Source organism: Pelophylax lessonae, assembly GCF_965119305.1.
Source record: "Pelophylax lessonae genome assembly, chromosome: 1".
Lineage (NCBI taxonomy): Eukaryota > Metazoa > Chordata > Amphibia > Anura > Ranidae > Pelophylax > Pelophylax lessonae.
This window is the reverse complement of record NC_138768.1, coordinates 529445930-529472343: the sequence shown is the minus strand read 5'-3', so window position 1 is coordinate 529472343 and position 26414 is coordinate 529445930. Positions and strand designations below refer to the sequence as shown.

Genomic DNA, 26414 nt, shown 5'->3' with positions numbered 1-26414 from the left:
GCTGCATCTTTTTATAAAACCACGTCTGTCTGTCTTTCTATCTATCTGATCTTACAAGGTCAGCAGAGGGAGTGGGCCTGAGTGGATTCGCAAAAGATTTTTCTTCTAGATACCGTGGTGCCTCCTATTTCAAATTTATTTTTTCTTTATAACTTGAATCTCCGTCAAAAGGCAAGATATACCTTGAATGTCTGCAACTTGTTCCACAAATTTGAGACCATTGTTTTAAATGCATATTAAAAAGGGGGTGCAATTTTTTTTTTAGGTGTCGTTAAAATTAGCCAAAGTCCGTGGAGTTTGCAAAAATTTCATTTTGTAAATCTGGTCACTGTAATCTAGCTGATTGTGCACTCTGTACAATGGCTAGTTTGCCATATGTGTTGAATATCCAAATGTTGCTATTTTTTGGCTTCCAATTCCAGTTAGGTGCAATAAAATAATCCAAATGTAAAACAAGCCTATGCACATTGATTTATCACTGGAATTTACATTCCAAGCTAGAGGTGCATTGAATAGAAATGTTGGTGCTGAAACTGAAACCCAAAATTCAGGATGCACTTGGCTGAAATCAAAACTGAAATTGACAGTTTTAAAAATATATTTATATTTTTATACGTAATTGTATTATATTCAACTTTTTAATAATATTAATTTAAATGAATATGAATTTATTGTCCGCCATTATCTTCACCTTTATCTCAAGAAAAGCTCAAGAAAAATGCCCCATCCCCTTAAATTCTATGTATGTCTTTACACTGGTCCATTGCACTCCCATTGTGGTGTTAAAAATCTTGCTTGCTGCATTTTTGGTTAGTAAAAAAAACAAAAAAAAACAAAAACAAAACACACCTCTCCCATTGAAATGCAATGAAAGTGCAGCAAGATAGCATCAATAACGCACCTGTTTCATTTTTTATGTGGTTTTTGGGTTGCATGACCTATGAAATACACACCATAAGCACTGTAAACTTGTGGTAAAATCGCTGCACACCTGCGGCAAAATCACTGTAAAATCACGACAAAATCACATGCGTTTTTGCTACCATAATGGGCACCCTTTTCTCTATCAGCAAATTGCTGAATAACACAATTTTTAGCTGAAACATGTTTCGGACCGCAGAAATTTCAGTGCATTTCTATTCCAAGCAGCAGCATTTAAAATCATGTATGAGCATTTGCCTTGGCCACAACATATCCATGCATGAGCGTTGTTTTACACCCATCACATTGTGCACTAAATCCTAATACATTTATTGTTTTTAATGGTTGCTTTTAATGATATAATCATGCACTTCATGCAGAATTGTTCCCATATGAGATGCACAATTAAAAACAGTGTTTGATCAACCAAAAAAATCTAATTTTAAATGAAGGTTCACCACCACTTAGGTGGTGGTGCATTCAAAGGCTGGAGTGTACACAGCATAGCAAACAACAAAGTAAATAATGTGAGCATATGATTTGTTTTTGCACATATTCAATGCAGCCACATTTTTGTAGCCAGCTGAGCATATACAGTTTATTAAAGTAAAGTAAATTACAGGATGACATTGGTGATCTAACCTTATGAATTTCATGCTGATCCAGTGTTTATGGGTCATTGAACTGAAATATGAAGAGCAAACCTTTTTATTTTAATTGCTGTATATTTGGTCAGGTATTGATGATGATTCATAAATGCAGAGACACACTCTCTATTTTCTTAACTAGTTGATCATCAAAGGGTTATGAAACATAGCAGGCTTACAGTAGAGGGTCTAGGAATATAGCAGTGCTGGTTTTTTGAAAATATGAAAACCAAAGACAGACATGCACCAGGTATATTTAGGAGGTCAGCAATGGCAGATCGATGTAGTTATCTCTTTTACTTTAAATTGTATGTAAATCCATGACAATTAACTTATTTTTCTTGGAAAGAAACTTATTTTATTTATAGGGCCTCCTCAGTGAGTTCTAGAACATCTCCCACCTGCTGTGTAATGGGTATAGGAGGGGGGAGAGGGGGTATGTTCTGTGGTCCTAACACACGTCCTGTCCTAGGGTGACAATACTACTTCCTTATACATATAGTATTGTGAGTGAGCGTTCTTACCCTAGGACACAGAATGTGTATTAAGAGCAGGATCACCAGACCAGAATAAAGAAAAAAGCTTGAAAAAAAAAAAAAAAATGAGTGCAGTCACCACATCCGATGACTAGTAATCTGCAGTATATTACATTTTTGCTCTTTTAATAGATATGCTTTAAATGAAAATCTTTCAGAAGTTGAATTGCGCCTGCATGTCCAACCACTACCTAACATTATCTCATCATTTCTGCTTGAATGGTTAAACCTTAGAAAAAGACTTCTTTGTTCCATATTAGTTTGTATTATACAAACTCCCGAAGTATGATCATTTTAAAGCATGACGTCAATTTGATGAAAGAGTCATTAGCCCAGCCTAAATGTGTCTTTACAATGTTCTTGGATAAATGCACGCTCTAAGTTGTTTTGCCTTGGTAAAAGTCTGTTGTTTGTCTGTGTGCAGCACAGCTCTCTGATACTCCTGTGAGAGCCGCCCCACCAGAAATAGTGACCTTTAGAAACAGGTTCCAGGGCAATTGCACTTTCCTTTCAAATCATACGGTGCAGTATCCAGTTGCAGACTTTTTAAGATGGAATGATTGCAGTCTTTGTGAGGATGTGGAGATTAAATTACATTTTGTTTGGGAATGAAAACTCCAAAAATACTTCTACCTTTCTACTTCAGCCTTGCGCATTGTAACGCAGATGTGCTCCGGATACCAAGGCACTATCATATGAATACCTCAGGGATCGATTTGATATACTTAATTGCCCTTTATCGCACAGTTACACTTTAACACTTCTATGAAAGAAAGCTCAAGGGGGTAAAATTACCAGCTTTATCATTTACTCCTGGTATAGTGTTTCCTTTTTTGCTTGTCTAAATTTTATTCAATGTCACAGCAGATTTGCAGGCATCTGCACATATTGGTGAGCTACAAATGGTTTGGTTGGATGCACTTTAAATAAACATTTGGCCATTCATAGGGAGTATTTGATCTGCCCTATACACAAAGATAAAACAGCAGAGGAGTGGGCTTGAATCAGAACTAAACTACAAGGCAACATTTAAAAAAATTATCCCCCCAGGAGCTTTTGCCATCAAAGCAAACTCCTCAGCACCGCAATGTTCATAATTCATTTCATGGCCTGCCCTTCCATCCCCATCCGGTCTTGTTTTTCGGATTTAGAGTCTTCAGTCACTTTGATTGGGATGGCTGGGATGACAGAGCTCCAGCACATGTGCACAGGAGTTATTTCATCCTGGTACAGATTTGTGCCAAGACTGTAGACTGAACTGAACATGCACTGCTCAGTGTACACTAACATATAAAGTGCTGGTAGGCAGGTAGAAGAAGCATCTGTAGCACCCTCCTAGATAGGTGTTAGGTAGGAGAGTGGTTTTGGCTCTGCTTGCTTATCAGGAGAGCAGCAGGCAAAACATAGATGCACTCTGCCTATCACAGGAGCATGATTCGTAGTTAGGCCTGTTCCATGTGCTCAGAGTGTGATGCATTTGGGCTGAAGGAGTGTCTCCATTGTGTCCAATGGGGAGGCACATTGGACAGTGGAGGAAACCCAGCCAATGACACACAGGCTTTGGTACTATCCCATGGGTTTGGCATAGAGAGTGATGCATTATGGGATAGAGTATAAAAGCTAGGAGCACATGAGGCAGGGGTCTTTGGGCGGGAAGCCAAGTCCCAGACAGCTGTCTCCTCTTCTGCAGCAGTGGATGGTAGTCACAGACAGTCTAGTGAATCAGAGTGTGTGGCTGAATCCAGAGGTCCAGGAGAAGCTTACTGGTAGAGTTGAGGACAACGGTGACTCTGGAAAAACAGTAGTCTGCCCAGGAAGGGGACCACTCCAGAGTGTAGAGTCAGTGGACGGGTGTCAGCACACAATGAGAGAGAAAGTGGGTGCCAAGTTAGAACCCTGAAGATATTTACAAGCAGGAACATTTATTCTATCTTCACTCCAGTGGCAGATTGAAGCAGCGGCCTTGCTAGTTGGAGTATCCCACTCATCCCTTCTCCTATCCCAGTTCCAAATAAAATCACAAAACAACATTCCCTGGACTGATCATTGACTGAGCCAAGTACTTAAAGTGATAAGTTTCTGCAAGCAGTTTCTACAGGTAACCCAGGGGAATCCAGAAGGTGTTATATTCAGCAGTCCTCTAGGGGGCAGTACTACACATCTATGAAGGATTCAGAGACATGCAAAAATCCAGAATATTGCTGCACTCCTTGGTAACTTTTAAAAATTAAAATTAAAATCACATCACCGGTATGACAGGAACATAAAAGGTAATGCATTTCGTGCTAAAGTCAGCGCTTACTCAAACCTCATATATACACATACATTACATGAAATATATATATATATATATATATATATATATATATATATATATATATATAATATATATATACACATGATGCAAGTATACAAGTAAGCACGTTATGGCAATTAAGCAATTAGCCAATAAATCAATTAAAGATGCACTCCCACTACCCTACTGAGAGTCTATGCTCCTTGCCTTCCCATTCTAACATGTCATATAACACATAAATCAAGAAAAAACAAAACAAAAAATTCACAAACAAAACAAGCAACTGAAATCTCCTCCAATCCATCGCCCACCAACACAGTTTCAGCAGCCACTGCTGGATGACCGTGCAGCAGAGCACAGGGAAGACGATAGTGAGCCAACTACAGCAGGACACCCTTATTGTTACCTTTTATGTTCCTGCCCCTACCATTCCATACCGTTCCATGTCCATACCTTTGATGTGATTTTAATACTTCAATAAAGTTACCAAGTAGTGCAGCAATATTCCAGATTTTTGCATGTCTCTGAATCTCACAGACGAGCCGTGCAGCACCCTGGGTTCCTGTTCACAACATGTGAGAGTCGGTTAATCACCTAGAGCGGCATTTCTTTGGCTTTACTGACCAGCATTTATGATGGATCAAACTGAATTCCCAATTTATTAAAACACAGTAGAGCGGTTGAATTCAGAAGGCAACTAATCAATAGTCAATTTTTGTTTTATGTTTGCATTTTAACTGCATTGGTTGTTGAAATCTGTTTACTAGGGGGTTCATTCTGTCCTGGATTGCTTAGTTCCCCCAGCCACAGGTGCCTCATAGTTAAGAACTTCATGCTGCTATTTTTTACACCTTTTGCAGGTCTCTATGTATCTGATATGAAATATTCAATGGAGTTGATTGTCTAGAGGAGTAGAGAATGTTCTCTTTGCAAAGTAAATGTTTACTTAGTTCTGTGAATAATGTGAAATTGTGTTCACTTCATGCATTCATATCATGTTTAAGCAAAAATTGTAGACAAGCAAATTGATTTGAAAATCAGACACATCAGGGCTGATTTACTAAAGCCGTTGGAAATCTTTACTAAAAAATTGTCTGATTATTTACTTCAATTATCCGGTCTTTTGAAAAGTATCACTTAATTGGGTATTCAAAGTGTTTAGAATTCGTTTTTCTGATTATTGGATAATAGAAGCAAATATTCACACAATTGTTTTGAGTAAAGATTCTTAGCTCTTTTAGTAAACCAGTCTCACCATTGGAAGAATACGATAATTTCCTGTCAGTTTTCAGATTTTCCTGGAATATGTGCATTCATTCTGTCCATTACCAGTGATGCAAGGTATGATTTTCAGTTGCCTGAATACACAAAGTATGTGAACTTTGAGAAACAACTAAAAAAACAAATAGGGAAATCTACATTTACCATAACAACTGTAAATTAGAAACCCACAGGGAGTACTTTATCTTGGGATAGATCAGATGTTGCAGAGCTAGGATGACCTGCATATCTCTAATACACTGATCGCAATCTTATTTGTTTGTCTACATTGATCTAAACTTCTAGAATATAACAGAAGTAAATTTAGATTTTGCTAAAACCTTAAATTTGCAGTAAAGAAAAACAGATTTTTCTACAGTGAGGATACAGTAAAATAAAATAATATTATATATATATATATATATATATATATATATATGTACAGTATCTCACAAGAGGGAGCACACCCTTCATATTTTTTTTAATATTTTATTATATCTTTTCATGTGACAACACTGAAGAAATGTCACTTTGCTACAATGTAAAGTAGTGAGTGTACAGCTTGTATAACAGTGTAAATTTGCTGTCCCCTCAAAATAACTCAACACACAGCCATTAATGTCTAAACTGCTAGTGAGTACACCCCTAAGTGGAAATGTCCACATTGGGCCCAAAGTGTCAATATTTTGTAAAGCCACCATTATTTTCCAGCACTGCCTTAATGGAGTTCACCAGAGCTTTAAAGGTTGCCTCTGGAGTCCTCCTCCACTCCTTCATGACGACATCACGGACCTGATGGAAGTTAAAGACCTTTCGCTCCTCCACCTTCTGTTTGAGGATGCACCACATATGCTCAAAAGGGTTTAGGTCTGAAGACATTTTTGGCCAGTCCATCATCATTACCCTCAGCTTCTTTAGTAAGGCAGTGGTCATCTTGGAGGTGTGTCTGAGGTTGTTATCATGTTGGAATACTGCCCTGTGGCCCAGTCTCTGAAGGGAGAGGATCATGCTCTGCTTCAGTATGTCACAGTACATGTTGGCATTCATGAATCCCTCAATGAACTGCAGCTCCCCAGTGCTGGCAGCCCTCATGCAGCCCCAGACCATGACACTCCCACCACCATGCTTGACTGTAGGCAAGACACACGTCTTTGTACTCCTCACTAGGGATGATCGAACGGTTCGGGTCGACCATCGGTTCGGCCCGAACATTGGGTGTTCGAGGTTCGGCCGAATTTAGAACTTTTTGCCCAAAAAGTTCGGAATTCGGCAACCAGAACCGCCCAAAATGCAATGCTTCAGGAAATGGGCTTTAAAAGCCCGTGATTGGACCAGAACCATTAGCAAAAGCCAATTGAGGGGGCAGGAGAATGCTAGGAATGTGATTGGAGTGACTAGGGGGTCCCTAGACCAATCATTAGTGAATACGACCCCCAGTATATAAGATCGCCCCCGCCATATTCCTAGCATTGTTATACTGGACATGGAAGAGAGTGGAAGCAGTTCTGTTAATTTTACTTTAAAAGTGTCATTTAGCTATTTTTAGTGTGAGGAAAGGGATATCTAGTGTAGTTAGAGTGCTCCTTTACACTTAAGTTAGCTTCAAAAATTTAGTTTCTGTAGGGAAAGTGTTAAGTGTAAGGGGACCGTAGTGTAGTGTAGGGTTAACTGGCAGTGACTGCTATGGCAGGGTGACAAAACCCTTCCATAGCAGGGTGACCGCTATAGAGAAATGATCATTTCTCTGAATTGCTTCGGCACACCCATATGGCTTCTCACCAGCCAAGCATTTTTTATGCTGCAGGGGCTGCCACTGCCAGTGCTTTTTTGAGGACATGTTTGATGTCAGACATGACATCTGAACATGTGTATAGGGGGTATATATACACATATACAGTATGTCTGAATATATACCCCTAGACATATATAGGTGTGATAGTAGCAGAAATAAATGCTTGCGCTAATGAAATCATTTACAGTAATATATTTCTGCTACTATCACACCTATATATGTCTAGGGGTATATATTCAGACATATATGTGTATATATACCCCCTATACACCTGTTCAGATGTTTTGTCTGCCTCAAAAGAACCCAAAAAATGCAAAAAAAACGCTAGCGTCAAAAAAAAAATGCCCAGGTGTGTTTTTGCTGGCATTTTTTGGGGGGTTTTGGAGGCAGGCAAAACATCTGAACTTGTGTATAGTGGTGTATATACACACATCCATATATTTATATACACACCTAGACATATATAGGTGTGATAGTAGCAGAAATATATGCTTGCGCTAATGAAATCATTTACAGTAATATATTTCTGCTACTATCACACCTATATATGTTTAGGTGTGTATATAAATATATGTATGTGTGTATATATACCACTATACACAAGTTCAGATGTTTTGCCTGCCTCAAAAGAACCCAAAAAAATGCCAAAAAATCGCTAGCGTCAAAAAAAAAAATGCCCAGGTGTGTTTTTGCTGGCATTTTTTGGGGGGTTTTGGAGGCAGGCAAAATATCTGAACTTGTGCACAGTACCACTATACACAAGTTCATATGTTTTTCCTGACTGCAAAGAACCCAAAAAAAAGGCCTGCTTTGAAACCGGCAAGGTGTGGAGAGAAGCTAACCCCCTGAGCTGAAAGTTTTCTAATACATACAATCCTTTTTTTTTCTGGTTCTGGACATGCTACAGAGCTGAAACTTCACAGGTACACCTTTTAGACCCCCCAGACACAAAATCACACAAAAAAAGTTGTTAAAAATTATCATTTTTGATAAAAAAGCCAATTATTGAAAAAATTTAAAAAAAAAAAGAGATTTTTGGATTTTTACTTTGGATTTAGTATCTGGTGGGTCTAAAAAGTGTACATGTGAAGTTTCAGCTCTGTAGCATGTCCAGAACCATAAAAAAAGATTGTTTGTATTAGAAAACTTTCAGCTCAGGGGGTTGGCTTCGCTGCTGTAACACCTTGCCGGTTTAATAGAAGGCATTTTTTTGGGTTCTTTGCAGTCAGGAAAAACATCTGAACTTGTGTATAGTGGTACTGTGCACAAGTTAAGATGTTTTGCCTGCCTCCAAAACCCCCAAAAAATGCCAGCAAAAACACACCTGAGCATTTTTTTTTTTTTGACGCTAGCGGTTTTTTTGGCATTTTTTGGGGTTCTTTTGAGGCAGGCAAAACATCTGAACTTGTGTATAGTGGTGTATATACACACATACATATATTTATATACACACCTAGACATATATAGGTGTGATAGTAGCAGAAATATATTGCTGTAAATGATTTCATTAGCGCAAGCATATATTTCTGCTACTATCACACCTATATATGTCTAGGTGTGTATATAAATATATGGATGTGTGTATATACACCACTATACACAAGTTCAGATGTTTTGCCTGCCTCCAAAACCCCCCAAAAAATGCCAGCAAAAACACACCTGTGCATTTTTTTTTGACGCTAGCGTTTTTTTGGCATTTTTTTGGGTTCTTTTGAGGCAGGCAAAACATCTGATCTTGTGTATAGTGGTATATATACACATATATGTCTGAATATATACCCCTAGACATATATAGGTGTGATAGTAGCAGAAATATATTACTGTAAATGATTTCATTAGCGCAAGCATTTATTTCTGCTACTATCACACCTATATATGTCTAGGGGTATATATTCAGACATATATGTGTATATATACCCCCTATACACATGTTCAGATGTCATGTCTGACATCAAACATGTCCTCAAAAAAGCACTGGCAGTGGCAGCCCCTGCAGCATAAAAAATGCTTGGCTGGTGAGAAGCCATATGGGTGTGCCGAAGCAATTCAGAGAAATGATCATTTCTCTATAGCGGTCACCCTGCTATGGAAGGGTTTTGTCACCCTGCCATAGCAGTCACTGCCAGTTAACCCTACACTACACTACGGTCCCCTTACACTTAACACTTTCCCTACAGAAACTAAATTTTTGAAGCTAACTTAAGTGTAAAGGAGCAATCTAACTACACTAGATATCCCTTTCCTCACACTAATAAATAAAAATCAAAAAAATCTTTTTTTTTTTTTTTAATTTTTCAATAATTGGCTTTTTTATCAAAAATTACAACTTTTAAGAACTTTTCTTTGTGTGATTTTGTGTCTGGGGGGTCTAAAAGGTGTACCTGTGAAGTTTCAGTTCTGTAGCATGTCCAGAACCAGAAAAAAAGATCATATAGGTGTTAAAGGAGGGTCCCACATCCCTTTTTTTTTTCATGGTTCTGGACATGCTACAGAGCTGAAACTTCACATGTACACTTTTTAGACCCCCCAGATACTAAATCCAAAGTCAAAATAAAAAAATCTCTCTTTTTTTTTCAATAATTGGCTTTTTTATCAAAAATGACAATTTTTAAGAACTTTTTTTGTGTGATTAATAGTTAATGGGGCATGACCCAGAACCCTAGGCACTTTTTAGGGGCATTTATTGGGTTTTAGGGCTTAAAAATTGTGTTTTTTGGGAAATTCGGGTGTTCTGGTCGAACCGAACTTTTCAAAAGTTCGATCATCCCTACTCCTCACCTGGTTGCCTCCACACATGCTTAACACCATCTGAACCAAATATGTTTATATTGGTCTCATCAGACCACAGGACGTGGCTCCTGTAATCCATGTCCTTAGTCTGCTTGTCTTCAGCAAACTGTTTGCGGGCTTTTTGTGCATCATCTTTAGAAGAGGCTTCCTTCTGGGACGAAAGCCATGCAGACCAATTTGATGCAGTGTGTGGCGTATGGTTTGAGCACTGACAGACTGACCCCCCACCCCTCCAACCTTTGCAGCAATGCTGGCAGCACTCATACATCTATTTCCCAAAGACAACCTCTGGATATGATGCTGAGCACGTGCACTCAACCATGGCGTGGCCTGTTCTGTGTGGAACCTGTCTTGTTTAACCACTGTATGGTCTTGGCCATCATGCTGCAGCTCAGTTTCAGGGTCTTGGCAATCTTCTTATAGCCTAGGCCATCTTTATGTAGAGCAACAATTCTTTTTTTTAAGATGCTCAGAGAGTTCTTTGCCATGAGGTGCCATGTTGAACTTCCAGCGACCAGTATGAAAGTGAGAGTGATAACACCAAATTTAACACATCTGCTGCCCATTCACACCTGAGACCTTGTAACACTAACGAGTCACATGACACCAGGGAGGGAAAATGGCTGACTGGGCCCAATTTGGACATTTTCACTTAAGGGTGTACTCAGTTTTGTTGCCAGCAGTTTAGACATTAATAGCTGTGTGTTGAGTTTTTTTGAGGGGGCAGCAATTTTTTTACGGTTATACAAGCTGTTCACTCACTGCTTTACATTGTAGCTATGTGTTATTTCTTCAGTGGTGTCACATGAAAAGATATAATAAAATATTTACAAAAATGGGAGGGGTGCACTCACCTTTGTGAGATACTGTATATATATATATATATATATATATATATATATATATTTATATATTTTTTATTATTATATATATATAATATAATATTATATTGAACAACATAATTATATTATTATTTATAATAAAAAATATATTATTTTATATAATAGAATTATAGGATATATATAGATCTATATATACAGTATAAATATTCTTACCAATATCCAAAAATATCCATGTGAGAAAGACCCTCTGAACCAAATAGAATGAGCTCTAGCATACACATACTTTTATGAGAATCTGTATTTTTAACATATATTTTTATCATTTCAGGAATATACCAAACAATAGAGCTAGCACAAGAGCCAAGGCAAATGTAAAAAAATAACTATGACTATAAAACCAGAAGCTTCCGCTATTAATCTTGCTATTTTGCTTTTGTTTCTGCAGCCCCGTCTCCAGTCACTCATGTGAAGAAAGGAAAAATCGCCAAAAATAGCATTTCCTTGTCTTGGCAGGAACCAGAGCGACCCAACGGTATCATCCTGGAATATGAGATCAAATACTTTGAAAAGGTCTGACCTTTTGTAATGTACAGTTATATCTTTGTACATTTTTTTTTTCGGTTGCCAGCTAATCTTGGTTAGGGAGCCATCAGCTACATGGGGAAATTGATTACTAATTGATTGTGTCTGCAATAAATGACCAGGGTGACTTCCAGTGTGTGTTTTTCATTAATGTGGCATGTCAGCTGAGGGAAATACATTAAAAGTTCAGTTTAGAATTATTGGCAGACTTTGCTGATCTGAATAAAGGTCACTAAAATAAAAGGAAGCCAAACATTATATATAGCTAATATTTATGAGTCCGCTTTGACCATTTTTTTTTTTTTTTATAAGGGCGGGAAATCAGTTTGCATGTAAATAATTGGTTTAAAATATTGGCTGTAAATCATTGATTATTTTGATAAAGTTGGGAATAAAAGCCAGGTTATGAAAGCATTTCTGAAATATTAACCTCTCTCAGTGGATCGTGTGTCATTTCACTCTCCGAAGCCCTGCACTGTACCAGTAGAAAAAGCAATTATGTGATGTGATAAGAAAGATCCTTACTAAAAATGAAACAGTATCAGCTAATGTGTTGGAAGTGAGTACAGGAAAACGGATTGGAATCTAGCTTTATTATTTAGGCAGTTACAAGAATACAAGTTGAAAAACAACTTGAAGGTCATTATACTATCATTGTGCTTGTGCCTTAGTGTTTCCTGTAACCCAAAGCCAGCCGTTAAAGGAAACCTTTACTAATGCCTGGAAGCTGTCAGTTCTGATCTCTCCTGTGCAGATAAGTTTCTTGGCTGTCATGCTAATTGACTGGCTTCTGTACCTTTTAAATCCTCAAATTAGAACACATATACAGATTATAGATTCGGGCATAAAACCCAATTTCAGTTTTTGTAAGTAAATAGCTAATTAGTAGTTAAAATAAAAAAAGTAGCACTCACCTTCTTTTAGGCACTGTCCCACTGTGAAGCTTTTCTTTATCTGCTGTTACTCTTCCCAGTGTCATCCAAGCCAATTGGGATCTGCATCACCACATTGTCCTAGGCTCACAGAACTGCACAGAACAGAGCTCACGTGTCATTACTTTAGTGGTGTACTGTGTAGGAGAATGGACCATTCACTGCAAATGTGAAGAACATCAATGGGAGGTCCCCTCTCATTACATTAGAGTTCTGTTTAGTATGACAAAAATGATACAAATGGGATAAACAGCTCATGCAGGACATTAGCTAACCCCTTGTCTATGTGGCGCTACCCAAGCCCCCCCCCCAGGATCCACTTGAATTTTTGTGCCTGGGTCCCCCAGTTATCATTCCACAGCCAGTTACAGGGTCCTTTCACAAAGCCAGGTGCACTCACTCTTCCTCCCGTTGTTTCCATTGACCAGTCTAGGGGATGCATTTTGTTGTATTTTATTTGGAGAACTTGGATTGGAGATTTAGTACAATACTCCAAATTAACTATTCACAGGCGAGGACAACTTCTTCAATAGAACTGTGTAGCAGACTGTCAGTAGAACTATGCAGCAGGCTGTACAGAATTAAGCAAGTCCCTTTGTAACAGAAGGAATCTAGTGGCCTTTTCTTCTTTAAGACACTAGCCAGTGTCCCCTTTAGCTTACACCCAGTATACTGATTTCTAGCACAAAGAGGGGAATTTTAGCAACAACAATCTCTAGGATCCCTTTAGGGGGTCTTTACTCACAAAGGCCCTAGCCCCAGGTCAGCTTCCTCTGTGATACCAGACAAGACCTGTGGACATCCTCCCTCAGTCAGCTTGCAAGAGAACTATGGATCTCAGCTTCAATGTTTTAGGCCCTCGGGTCACCCACCTGAGGCCACATGGCAGCCTGTGCTGGGATGAGGCAGTAGCCCCCTCCGCACTTGGACCTCTCTCTGTAGAAGTAGACTGGACTGAATCATGAGCCCATGTGCTCTTCAGATATAAATACAGTCACCTAGCATGTCTTGGGGCTCACCCCCTTCTAATTAGCCATGGCTGTATAGACATCCCATGCTCTCATCTGCCAGGTTTCCACCAACTATCCAGTATACTCCATTGCTACTGGATCAGTGTGAAACATCAAGACAGCATGAGCAGCACCAGAACACACTGAACAGCCTCTGCTAAACAATCACAGCTTTCTGTTAAGCAGGCAGCATATAAATTGGCCTGGCTGTCTCCCTGTTAGGCAGAGAAACAAAAAACTATATACACTCACTCTAGCACCTAAATAGGAAGGCACTACATCTACAAGGTTTTTTTTATAAACATTTTCATAGTTAGGAGGTTAAAACAAGCCTCTTATTGATTTTTTTTTTTTTAGCTGACACTCGGATTGGAAAACTGGATTTCTATTCAGGGAGCCTGGGGCCTTGGGAAATGGCTTTAGGATGCCAGGCAGGAGGAGAACACGATGAATGACCCTAGGTGCAACAAACAGTTTATAACATCTGTCATTCCCTGGTTACTTAAGCCAAGGAAGCAGCTAATCGAGCACAATCTGTGCTCGATTAGCTGCAATAGAGGGCAGTGGAGACATTGGGGGTATAATAGACCCCTGATGTATCCATAAAGAGAACTTATATGCCCAATACTATCACATAGGGGGCTTGTTAATACAAAAAATGTGAAAAAATGTATATGTAATTAAACAAATAAAAATGAGTTTTAACATTACCCTTTTCACCCTGCATACATACCCAAATGCAAATTAACATGTACAGTAACCCACACATATGAAAGTAAATGAATGGTGATTACACCACATATTTGCAGTATTGCTGGGAACATCAGAGTGAGAGCAATAGTTTTGGGCCATAATGCATGACTAATTCTAATTTACCCATTTTAAGGTCCAGCCTTTTCTGACACTTTTTGGTTACAACAAGTATAAGCACAAGTACACATTTTTTTAAGCAGAGGCCCTAGAGAATAAAATGGTAGTTTTTGCAATTTCTTAAGTGACATAGTATTTGCACAGCGATTTCTCAAATGCAATTTTTTTTAAATACACTTAAAAAAATTTTAATGCAAAAAAACCCCACAATATATTACCCAATTTTTTGGTAAAATAAAAAAGATGATACGCACAGTAAATAGATACCTAACAGGTCACACTCTAAAATTGCATGCACTCGTAGAATGGTGATAAACTATGGTACCTAAAAATCCCCACAGGCAATGCTTTCAAATTTTTTACAGGTTACCAGTTTTGAGTTACAAAGGAGGTCTAGTACTTGAATTGCTCTTGCTATACCATTAGCGGCAATACCTCACATCTGTGTTGCCAAGAAAGTTTACATAGGCATGGGCAACCTACGTGTGTGTTCACCTCTGTGCGTGAGCCCTTGGGGACAAAAAAAAAATTATTTTTACCAGGTCCCTTTAATTTTTTTTTATTGCTGTCACAAGAAATCTAAACACCCCTTGTGATCGCTATAAAGTCCAAAGACTGATTTTCCTCCATGTGTCCATGTGTCCTTTAACCCACAGGTTAAGCATCCAGACTATGTTAATATACCAGGTATTATAATTCTCTTCCTCTTGGATACTTCTCCATTTTTGTTGTGGTTCAGTGATTCTGCAGGTCGTTTGATCAACATGACACATAGGCAACTAGCATCTCAAAAAATGTTAGCATCTCCATATTCTTTTTGTACAGGATTCATTTAAACAGACATCCCTAATCCTGTTTAGCTTGTAAACCATGTTTAAATATATGAAGGGGCAACGATCTACAGTTTGGGCACATGAGAGCTGTTCATGCCAGTGATTTTTAGCTGAGAATTGCAGCTTGTGGTGTCTGCACTGATCCGATAATTGCAGCATCTTCTCCATGTGGCATCGGAAATGCTCTGATCCTGTCAAATACAAATTATTTTCTTTAAAGATTCTCTTGTTTGACAAGATCAGAGACATAAAACTGTTTTTGTGTGACCTTAATGAAAGGACAACGTCACTTATGCTTATACTGTCACGTCAACATCAGCACTTTTTTTTTCCTAAAGTGTCATGTTGCAAGTCGGGGTCACTTGAGACCTTTTCATGACTACTTTGTTACCTGTGAAACAATGACAGTTAACTATAATAAAATCATTGACAGGATAAATTAGACCCAATAGCTTAGTCATCACATAAGCCTATTGATAGATATTTTTATTCCAAGCAAAATCTCAGTAGAGTCTGATGGTGCACATTCAGCATTACCAAATCACATTGTTATTATGAGGGAAGTATGCCATGAATAGAAAAAGTTGCTTCTTCCTATCACCCAGTCTTAGCAGCCTAAATCATGTGGTCCCTGGTTTCCAATGGGTTTGGCTTGAAGACCTCTGACTGGTAGACCGGCAGTGATATAAGAGCAATAGCATGGCATAAAGGAGGACAATATGGCTGACCCGTATGCAAATGTAATTACAAAGTCCATAGAAATATGTTTTTAATCTTCTAATCCATTTATTAAATTCTTTTTAAATGTTACGTTGATTTTCCTTACTTGTGTAGCTTATAATGTATTATTATTATATTATATTATATTATATATATTTTTAAAACGTTTTATTACAAATGTCGAACAAACAAGCAGAATGTACAGAAGGGAACAGATACAAATAAATAAAAAAACAAAAACATTGGTATGACAATAGTACATTTAACAAGATCATGGTAGCAGTATTGTCATATAGCCACATATATGCATAGTAAATATTTTATATTTTTGAGCAGTGAATCAACCAAGTTTAGAAGGAATACGTGGTGCACCTGATCCCCACCTAGAGAGGGGTCACAATGTGTTAGTGTCAATGCTATAACCTGATGTCCATTCTGGAGACCAGACACCCTCATAGGGATCATGCTGTGTCCAAATCCGCAGAACGGCCATCGTAATTAAGCTCAAGTTGCTCTCTACTTCAGCAGAAGGTCGGGGTTATAAAAGGTGATTGTGAAGTATGTCAAAGGATTATGGGTTCTACCAAATGGGGACTGTGGTTAGTTATGTTAGGGAGTGAACAGTGGCATGGTAGAAAGGGGTAGGATGAGGGGTCAACTCGAAGAGGGGACTGAAAAAGGGGGGGGGGCAATATATGGAGAGAAGGGGCATGAAATAAAAAAAAGGGGGGGGGAAGGGGCAGTGCCATCTTAAGAGCATTATAGGCCCCCGCCTACACAATCACCCACGAGAATAAAAATGCAAATTATCGATAAGGTGATATTTAATGGTACAGCAGTGCCAGGGTAACAACAGCTTCCAAATTTGGTGGCTGGGTCCAATGAACACACACTTGAATAGAAGTCACACTCGACTGTCCTGTGTGTGCCTGTTCCCGTGGAGGCGGACAGGCATTCCTGCAGTCGTGGGCTCCCCCTTCCATGGCCCAAGTGGCCTGACAGCAGCTCAGGGCCAACAGGTGCTTGCCACCTGCTAAGTTCGGCGGCGAGATGCACACGGGAGTCGGGACTAATGCATGGCTGGGTCGCTGGACAGGTGGGGCCCCCCGGGGAAGTGGGGCCCCCGGGTAAGACAGTCCTGAGAAGGGGGAGATGGAGGAAATGATTGGGGGGGGTTCAGAAGGGGCTAATAAAGTAAGTCTGTGCATGTTCGGGTGCGTCCAACGACAGGTGCCATGTCTACATTTAAAAGCGAGCAGGGGCAAGTGTCTAAACAGAGTGATCTAACAGTTTACGTATGTTATATTATATTATATTATATTATATTATATTATATTATATTATATTATATTATTATTATTATTTTATATCATAAACATTAAAAGAAAAGCAGTTCTCCTTTAAATGAAACATTAAAAGCATTACTGAGCATTTTAAGGTACAAAATCCTTATTTGTAATATTTTTAACACCTCAAATTATATATTTCAAATTAGCTTAAATTACTTATGCAGTGGTTGAAGGATTGCCCCTATATTTTGAACTCCTATTAAAGAATTGCTAAATCTAAAATGAAAGCTGATCCAATAGAAAGCACATGGTTTTACAAATAGCAGATTGCCTACTGCAATTATTTTTATTAAGCTCAAGTAACTATTTGTTGTTTAGGGAATAGATATATGAGCCAAGCTGGCTTAATTAGATCTAGCCAGACTGACATACATCACAGAAAAATACTGTTGCATAACATTTACTTTAGTCTGTACAGATCCTTGGTACTAGAAAATCATATTTATATGTACAGGTATAACATACATATATATATATATATATATATATATATATATATATATATATATATATATGAACTGCTCAAAAAAATTAAAGGAACACTTTGAAAACACATCAGATCTCAATGGGGAAAATATCATGCTGGATATCTATACTGATATGGACTGGGTAATGTGTTAGGAATAGTGTTGAACGAACAAGGACTGTATTATTCGTGTTCGTACCGAATAATTGGATTTTTTGTACCCGAACACGGACACGGACACTTTACTGTATGTTCGGGTAAAAATCCGTGTTCGGTCGTTTTATTTCCGGTTTTTGCATGCTTTGGCACTCTTTCAACAGCCAATCAACAATCGTTTAACTGGTGTGCCTTAAGCCATCCCAGCCATGCCTGCAAATGTCTCAGTAGCTGTGATTGGCCGTCTGAAGCATGTGACCAAGTCTTTATAAGTTCCAGGCAGTCGCAGCGTCTTCATTCTGCTGCTTAGATCAGGGACAGAGCACACATCAACGTGCTGGCTGCTGATTAGGGAAAGACAGGCAGGAAAAAACCATTTGTGTCCGGATAGAATTGAGGGACAGGTCGGAGTGTTTAGGCAGGGCGAGTTGTAGGCATTTTAGGGATAGAGTCTGCTGAATTATAGGGTCAGTGTCTTCTACAAAGTACAATCGATATTGCTGTGTGGGGGGTGGGGTGACTCTGCACTCAATCCTGATCTACGATCTCTTCTCAATCCTGTTAGGGAGAGGCTGCTGCTGCTGAATTTTAGGGAAACTGTGTTCTACAAACTACAATCGATATTGCTGTGTGGTGTGGGATAGGAGATAGGCAGGTGTCAGTGATCCACATCCATTTTTCTGTGTGTGAGCTGCAGTGAACACAATCTTTTTGGGGTGCAGTGAACAACGTCCTTTTTGGGGTGCAGTGAACAAAATCTTTTTGGGGTGCAGTGAACAAAATCCTTTTTGGGGTGCAGTGAACAACATCCCTTTTGGGGTGCAGTGAACACAATCTTTGTGGGGTGCAGTGAACACAATCTTTTTGGGGTGCAGTGAACAACATCCTTTTTGGGGTGCAGTGAACAAAATCCTTTTTGGGGTGCAGTGAACACAATCTTTTTGGGGTGCAGTGAACAAAATCCTTTGTGGGGTGCAGTGAACACAATCTTTGTGGGGTGCAGTGAACACAATCTTTTTGGGGTGCAGTGAACAAAATCCTTTTTGGGGTGCAGTGAACATCCTTTTTGGGGTGCAGTGAACAAAATCCTTTTTGGGGTGCAGTGAACAACATCCTTTTTGGGGTGCAGTGAACAAAATCCTTTTAGGGTGCAGTGAACACAATCTTTGTGGGGTACAGTGAACAGAATCTTTGTGGGATGCAGTGAACACAATCTTTGGGGGGTACAGTGAACACAATCTTTTTGGGGTGCAGTGAACAAAATCCTTTGTGGGGTGCAGTGAACACAATCTTTGTGGGGTGCAGTGAACACAATCTTTTTGGGGTGCAGTGAACAAAATCCTTTGTGGGGTGCAGTGAACACAATCTTTGTGGGGTGCAGTGAACACAATCTTTTTGGGGTGCAGTGAACAAAATCCTTTTTGGGGTGCAGTGAACACAATCTTTGTGGGGTGCAGTGAACACAATCTTTTTGGGGTGGAGTGAACAAAATCCTTTTTGGGGTGCAGTGAACAACATCCTTTTTGGGGTGCAGTGAACAAAATCCTTTTTGGGGTGCAGTGAACACAATCTTTTTGGGGTGCAGTGAACAAAATCCTTTGTGGGGTGCAGTGAACACAATCTTTGTGGGGTGCAGTGAACACAATCTTTTTGGGGTGCAGTGAACACAATCTTTTTGGGGTGCAGTGAACAAAATCCTTTTTGGGGTGCAGTGAACAACATCCTTTGTGGGGTGCAGTGAACACAATCTTTGGGGGGTACAGTGAACACAATCTTTTTGGGGTGCAGTGAACAAAATCCTTTGTGGGGTGCAGTGAACACAATCTTTGTGGGGTGCAGTGAACACAATCTTTTTGGGGTGCAGTGAACAAAATCCTTTTTGGGGTGCAGTGAACAACATCCTTTTTGGGGTGCAGTGAACACAATCTTTTTGGGGTGCAGTGAACAAAATCCTTTGTGGGGTGCAGTGAACACAATCTTTGTGGGGTACAGTGAACAGAATCTTTGTGGGGTGCAGTGAACACAATCTTTGGGGGGTACAGTGAACACAATCTTTTTGGGGTGCAGTGAACAAAATCCTTTGTGGGGTGCAGTGAACACAATATTTGGGGGGTACAGTGAACACAATCTTTTTGGGGTGCAGTGAACAAAATCCTTTGTGGGGTCCAGTGAACACAATCTTTGTGGGGTGCAGTGAACACAATCTTTGTGGGGTACAGTGAACACAATCTCATACTTCTGAACATTTGAGGGTGCTGCCTGTTCCATACTCCTCCTCCTACTGCTCAACCATCCTTTTAGGGGTACAAACAATAGTAATTGGGGCCTAGTGTGGTGGTGTACGTGTGAGATACATACACTTTCTTTTTGATCATATTTTCTATTCCGCTATTCAATTAAATCCTTTGGGGGTCAATTAAATTGCGTGATAGTCTGTGTCGGTACGTGTGAGATCCACCTTTCCAAGTTTTTGGGGTTCGTCTCATACTTCTGAAGATTTGAGGGTGCTGCCTGTTCCATACTCCTCCTCCTACTGCTCAACCATCCTTTTAGGGGTACAAACAATAGTAATTGGGGCCTAGTGTGGTGGTGTACATGTGAGATACATACACTTTCTTTTTGATCATATTTTCTATTCCGCTATTCAATTAAAACCTTTGGGGATCAATTAAATTGCGTGATAGTCTGTGTCGGTACGTGTGAGATCCACCTTTCCAAGTTTTTGGGGTTCATCTCATACTTCTGAAGATTTGAGGGTGCTGCCTGTTCCATACTCCTCCTCCTACTGCTCAACCATCCTTTTAGGGGTACAAACAATAGTAATTGGGGCCTAGTGTGGTGGTGTACGTGTGAGATACATACACTTTCTTTTTGATCATATTTTCTATTCCGCTATTCAATTAAAACCTTTGGGGATCAATTAAATTGCGTGATAGTCTGTGTCGGTACGTGTGAGATCCACCTTTCCAAGTTTTTGGGGTTCATCTCATACTTCTGAAGATTTGAGGGTGCTGCCTGTTCCATACTCCTCCTCCTACTGCTCAACCATCCTTTTAGGGGTACAAACAATAGTAATTGGGGCCTAGTGTGGTGGTGTACGTGTGAGATACATACACTTTCTTTTTGATCATATTTTCTATTCCGCTATTCAATTAAAACCTTTGGGGATCAATTAAATTGCGTGATAGTCTGTGTCGGTACGTGTGAGATCCACCTTTCCAAGTTTTTGGGGTTCATCTCATACTTCTGAAGATTTGAGGGTGCTGCCTGTTCCATACTCCTCCTCCTACTGCTCAACCATCCTTTTAGGGGTACAAACAATAGTAATTGGGGCCTAGTGTGGTGGTGTACGTGTGAGATACATACACTTTCTTTTTGATCATATTTTCTATTCCGCTATTCAATTAAATCCTTTGGGGGTCAATTAAATTGCGTGATAGTCTGTGTCGGTACGTGTGAGATCCACCTTTCCAAGTTTTTGGGGTTTGTCTCATACTTCTGAAGATTTGAGGGTGCTGCCTGTTCCATACTCCTCCTCCTACTGCTCAACCATCCTTTTAGGGGTACAAACAATAGTAATTGGGGCCTAGTGTGGTGGTGTACGTGTGAGATACATACACTTTCTTTTTGATCATATTTTCTATTCCGCTATTCAATTAAAACCTTTGGGGATCAATTAAATTGCGTGATAGTCTGTGTCGGTACGTGTGAGATCCACCTTTCCAAGTTTTTGGGGTTCATCTCATACTTCTGAAGATTTGAGGGTGCTGCCTGTTCCATACTCCTCCTCCTACTGCTCAACCATCCTTTTAGGGGTACAAACAATAGTAATTGGGGCCTAGTGTGGTGGTGTACGTGTGAGATACATACACTTTCTTTTTGATCATATTTTCTATTCCGCTATGCCATAGAAACCTTTGAGGATCAATTGAATTGCGGGATAGTCTGTGTCGGTACGTGTGAGATCCACCTTTCCAAGTTTTTGGGGTTCATCTCATACTTCTGAAGATTTGAGGGTGCTGTCTGTTCCATACTCCTCCTACTCCTCATCCATCCTTTTAGGGGTAGAAACAATAGTAATTGGGGCCTAGTGTGGTTTTGTACGTGCGAGATACATACACTTTTTTGGAACATATTTCCTATTCCGCTATTCAATAAAAACCTTTCTAGGGCAAGATCTTAAATTACAGAAATATGAGGAGACCGTCAAATAAGGGCCGTGGCCTGGGTCGTGGTGCTGCTGGTAGAGCTCCTGTTGCAAGGAGAGGACGTGGTCGATCTGTGCCAGCTACACGCACAAGTGAAACACCTTCCTCAAGTGTGAGTAGGCGACAGAACCTGCATCAGTATTTGGTAGGGCATCATACGCCCCTAGAAGTGATGAGGCCAGAACAAGTGGAGGCGATAGTAGATTGGTTTGCTGCTGACAGTGCCTCCAGTTCCTTCACATTGTCTCCCACCCAGTCTACTGCAGAAAGGTCACAGTTGGCACCTGCAGCCGATGTCCAACCGTCTTTCACCTCACCCCCTTGCAAATCAGGCAAGCAGTCTGAGCCCCAAGCCATACAGCAGTCTCTTCTTCTTTTTGATGACTCTGTCAGCAGGGTTTCCCAGGGCCATCCACCTAGCCCTGCCCCAGAAGTGAAAGAGATTGAGTGCAGCGATGCCCAACCACTTATTTCTCAAGATGAGTACATGCAAGGATCATCGCAGCACGTCTCCGATGATGACGAAACGCAGGTGCCAACTGCTGCGGCGTTCAGCATTGTGGAGACCGACAAGGAGGGCAGGGGTGAAGACTGGGTGGAAGATGATGTGGAGGACGATGAGGTCCTCGACCCCACATGGAATGAACGTCATGCAGGTGACCTGAGTGGTTTGGAGGAAGAGGCGGTGGTCGCACAGAGCCACCAGCACAGCAGAAGAGGGAGCAGGGTGCAGAAGCGGAGCGGCCGTGCCCTAGACACTACGCCCGCTACTGCCCAACGCAGCAAGGGAACGAGCGCACCAAAGTCAGCTCAAAGGAGTTCTCTAGCGTGGAAGTTCTTTAGAAAACGTGCTGATGACAGGACACGAGTGGTTTGCACCCTGTGCAATCAGAGCTTGAAGCGAGGCATAAACCTTCTCAACCTGAGCACAACCTGCATGATCAGGCATCTAAGTGCAAAGCACGAGCTGCAGTGGAGCACACACCTTCAAAACCAAGAAACGTCTCTGGCTCATCCTGCTTCCTCTTCTGCTGCAGTCTCGGCCGCTCCAGCTACATCTGTAGTGATACCGGCACCTGCCACCCCGCAAACAGACGATCTGTCAGCAACACCACCACCTGGGTCACCAACAACCATCTCCACAATGTCCCGTGGAAGCGTTCAGCTTTCCATCTCCCAAACACTTGAGAGGAAGAGGAAGTACCCCCCTACCCACCCGCGATCCCTGGCCCTGAATGCCAGCATTTCAAAATTATTGGCCTTTGAAATGCTGTCATTCCGTCTGGTGGAGACGCACAGTTTTAAAACCTTATGTCGGTGGCTGTCCCACAGTACGTCGTGCCCAGCCGCCACTACTTTTCCAGGCAAGCCATCCCTTCCCTGCACAACCAAGTGGGGGAAAAAATCAGGTGTGCACTGCGCAACGCCATCTGTGCCAAGGTCCACCTAACTACCGATACGTGGACCAGTAAGCACGGTCAGGGGCGTTATATCTCCCTAACAGCACACTGGGTAAATGCAGTGGCGGATGGGCCTGAGGCGGATAGCAATTTGGCGCATGTCCTTCCACCACCGAGGATTGCAGGGCGCTTCAGTTTGCCTCCTGTTCCTAACTCCTCCTACTCCGCTTCCTCATCCTCTACCGCCTCCTCATCCGGACAGCGTAACACCTTCACCACCAACTTCAGCACGGCCAGGGGTAAACGACAGCAGGCAGTTTTACAACTTGCCTGTTTGGGGGACAAACCACACACCGCGCAGGAGTTGTGGAGGAGCATGGAACAGCAGACAAATGAGTGGTTGCTGCCAGCGAGCCTCAAGCCCGGCCTGGGCGAAATCTCATAGCAGCTTTGGGCCTAGCCAGTTTGACGCACATCCCTTGCCTGTCGCATGTGCTGAATTTGGTGGTGCAGAGGTTCCTTAAAAACTACCCCGATATGTCAGAGCTGCTGCAGAAAGTGCGGGCCGTTTGTGCGCACTTTCGGCGTTCTCACCCTGCTGCTGCTCGCCTGGCAGCGCTGCAGCGTAACTTCGGCCTTCCCGCTCACCGCCTCATATGTGACGTGCCCACAAGGTGGAACTCCACCTTGCACATGCTGGAAAGACTGTGCGAGCAGCAGCAGGCCATAGTGGAGTTTCAGCTGCAGCACGCACGCGTGAGTCGCTCTGCGGAACAGCACCACTTCACCACCAATAACTGGGCCTCCATGCGAGACCTGTGTGCCTTGTTGCGCTGTTTTGAGTACTCCACCAACATGGCCAGTGGCAATGACGCCGTTCTCAGCTTAACTATCCCACTTCTATGCCTCCTTGAAAAAACAATTCGGGCGATGATGGAAGAGGATGTGGCACAGGATGAGGAGGAGGAGGAGGAGGATGAAGAGGTAACATTTCCAAGGCTTTCAGGGCAGTCATTCGCAAGGGGCTCCGAGGGTGGGTTCCTGCACACACAAATGCCAGGGACACAATTGTCCAGCAGGGGCACAGTTCTGGAGGATGAGGAGGATGAGTAAGGAGGAGGAGCTGGAGGAGGAGATGGAACCATGTTCACAGCAGGGTGGCACCCAGGCCAGCTCATGGCCATCACTGGTGCGTGGCTGGGGGGATACAGAGGACACGGACGATACACCTCCCACAGAGGACAGCCTTTCGTTGCCTCTGGGCAGCCTGGCACACATGAGCGATTACATGCTGCAGTGTCTCCACAACGACCGCCGAGTTGCCCACATTCTAACTTGTGCTGATTACTGGGTGGCCACGCTGCTGGATCCCCGTTACAAGGACAACGTACCGTCCTTAATTCACTCACTGGAGCGCGATCGCAAGATGCGCGAGTACAAGCGCACGCTGGTAGACGCCATGCTGCTGGCATTCCCATCTGACAGCGGGGCCGCAGTGGAAGCACAAGGCAGAGGAGGAGGAGGTCGCCAACGCAACCAGGGCACCGCCAGCACCTCAGAAGGCAGGGTTAGCATGGCCGAAATGTGGAAAAGCTTTGTCAGCACGCCCCAACAAACAGCAGCACCAGCAGCTCAGATGGAACGTCTTAGCAGGAGGCAGCATTTTACCAACATGGTGGAGCAGTATGTGTGCACACGCCTACATGTAGTGAATGAGGGGTCTGCCCCCTTCAACTTCTGGGTCTCCAAATTGGGCATATGGCCTGAGCTTGCCCTTTACGCCTTGGAGGTGCTGGCGTGCCCTGCAGCCAGTGTATTATCTGAACGGGTATTTAGCACGGCTGGGGGCGTTATAACAGACAAGCGCAGCCGCCTGTCCAGAGACAATGTGGACAAGCTCACGTTCATTAAAATGAACCAGGCATGGATCCCACGGGACTTTTCCGTACTTTATGCAGAATAGCAATGGATACCGACCTTACCCACCCATTGTTCCATTTTTGCTCTTTCTCACTCTTTTGGGGTGTACCCTCATTTAAAATTTGTGAAAAGAAGCAGTGTTGGCTACCTCGTCCTCCTCCTCAGGGCCAGATTAACGTAGGGGCTATTGGAGCTGCAGCTCCAGGCCCCTACCTTTTATATAGGCCCCGGGTTGGCCATATTCACTGTTACCGCTCTTCTGTCACTTGTAAACACAGAAGTCTGGCTTCTATGCTCGCTTCCCCAGGCAGCACCCTCAGAACCTCCCCACACAGCGCGAAGGCCGGACAAGGAGGGACAGTTGCCGATGCATGGATGTGTTTATGGGCTTCAGAGACAGCATCCCATGTTGAATTAGGCATGCATGGCTGCACCCTTCCTCCTCTGGGTGCATGGCAAGGCACGGCCCTTAAGGCCCTTCAAAATCCTCAGCACCAAGCCCATGATGCTCTTAATCCGGCCCTGGTCCTCCTCCACCGCCGCTTCCACCTACACCGCCCATAGGTGTGCGCAGCCTATTGCATTAAGGTGTGCACCCCAAAGTTGAAATACACATGCATGTGTTTGCCAGCAGGGAGAGTAATGTATCGGGGCCATGTACCTGTAGGCAAAGAGAAATAGAGCAGAGCAGGTCCGAGGGAGATCTTTCCCATCTCCTCACTGGCAATGCTATGTGCCCTAGGTGATTAGGGTGTGCCCAGGCACACCCGGCACACCCTGTGCGCATGCCTATTTTACCGCCACATCCACCACCACCTCAACCTCCCACCTACTCCATATGGGCCTCGTCCTTCAGAGATGAAGAAGAACATTGTTTTATTTTT

The 26414-nt window shown here is 41.9% G+C and overlaps 1 protein-coding gene across 3 annotated transcripts in view; it reads left to right on the top strand.

Moving 5' to 3' along the window:
* The window catches only part of EPHA5 (EPH receptor A5), a 496762-nt gene that overhangs the window by 393595 nt on the left and 76753 nt on the right, over window positions 1-26414 (top strand). For all 3 annotated transcript variants that reach the window (XM_082259443.1, XM_082259442.1, XM_082259444.1), the window contains one exon: window positions 11530-11654. In XM_082259443.1, coding sequence (XP_082115569.1) covers window positions 11530-11654 — 125 coding nt within the window. The remainder of the gene's footprint in view (window positions 1-11529; window positions 11655-26414) is intronic.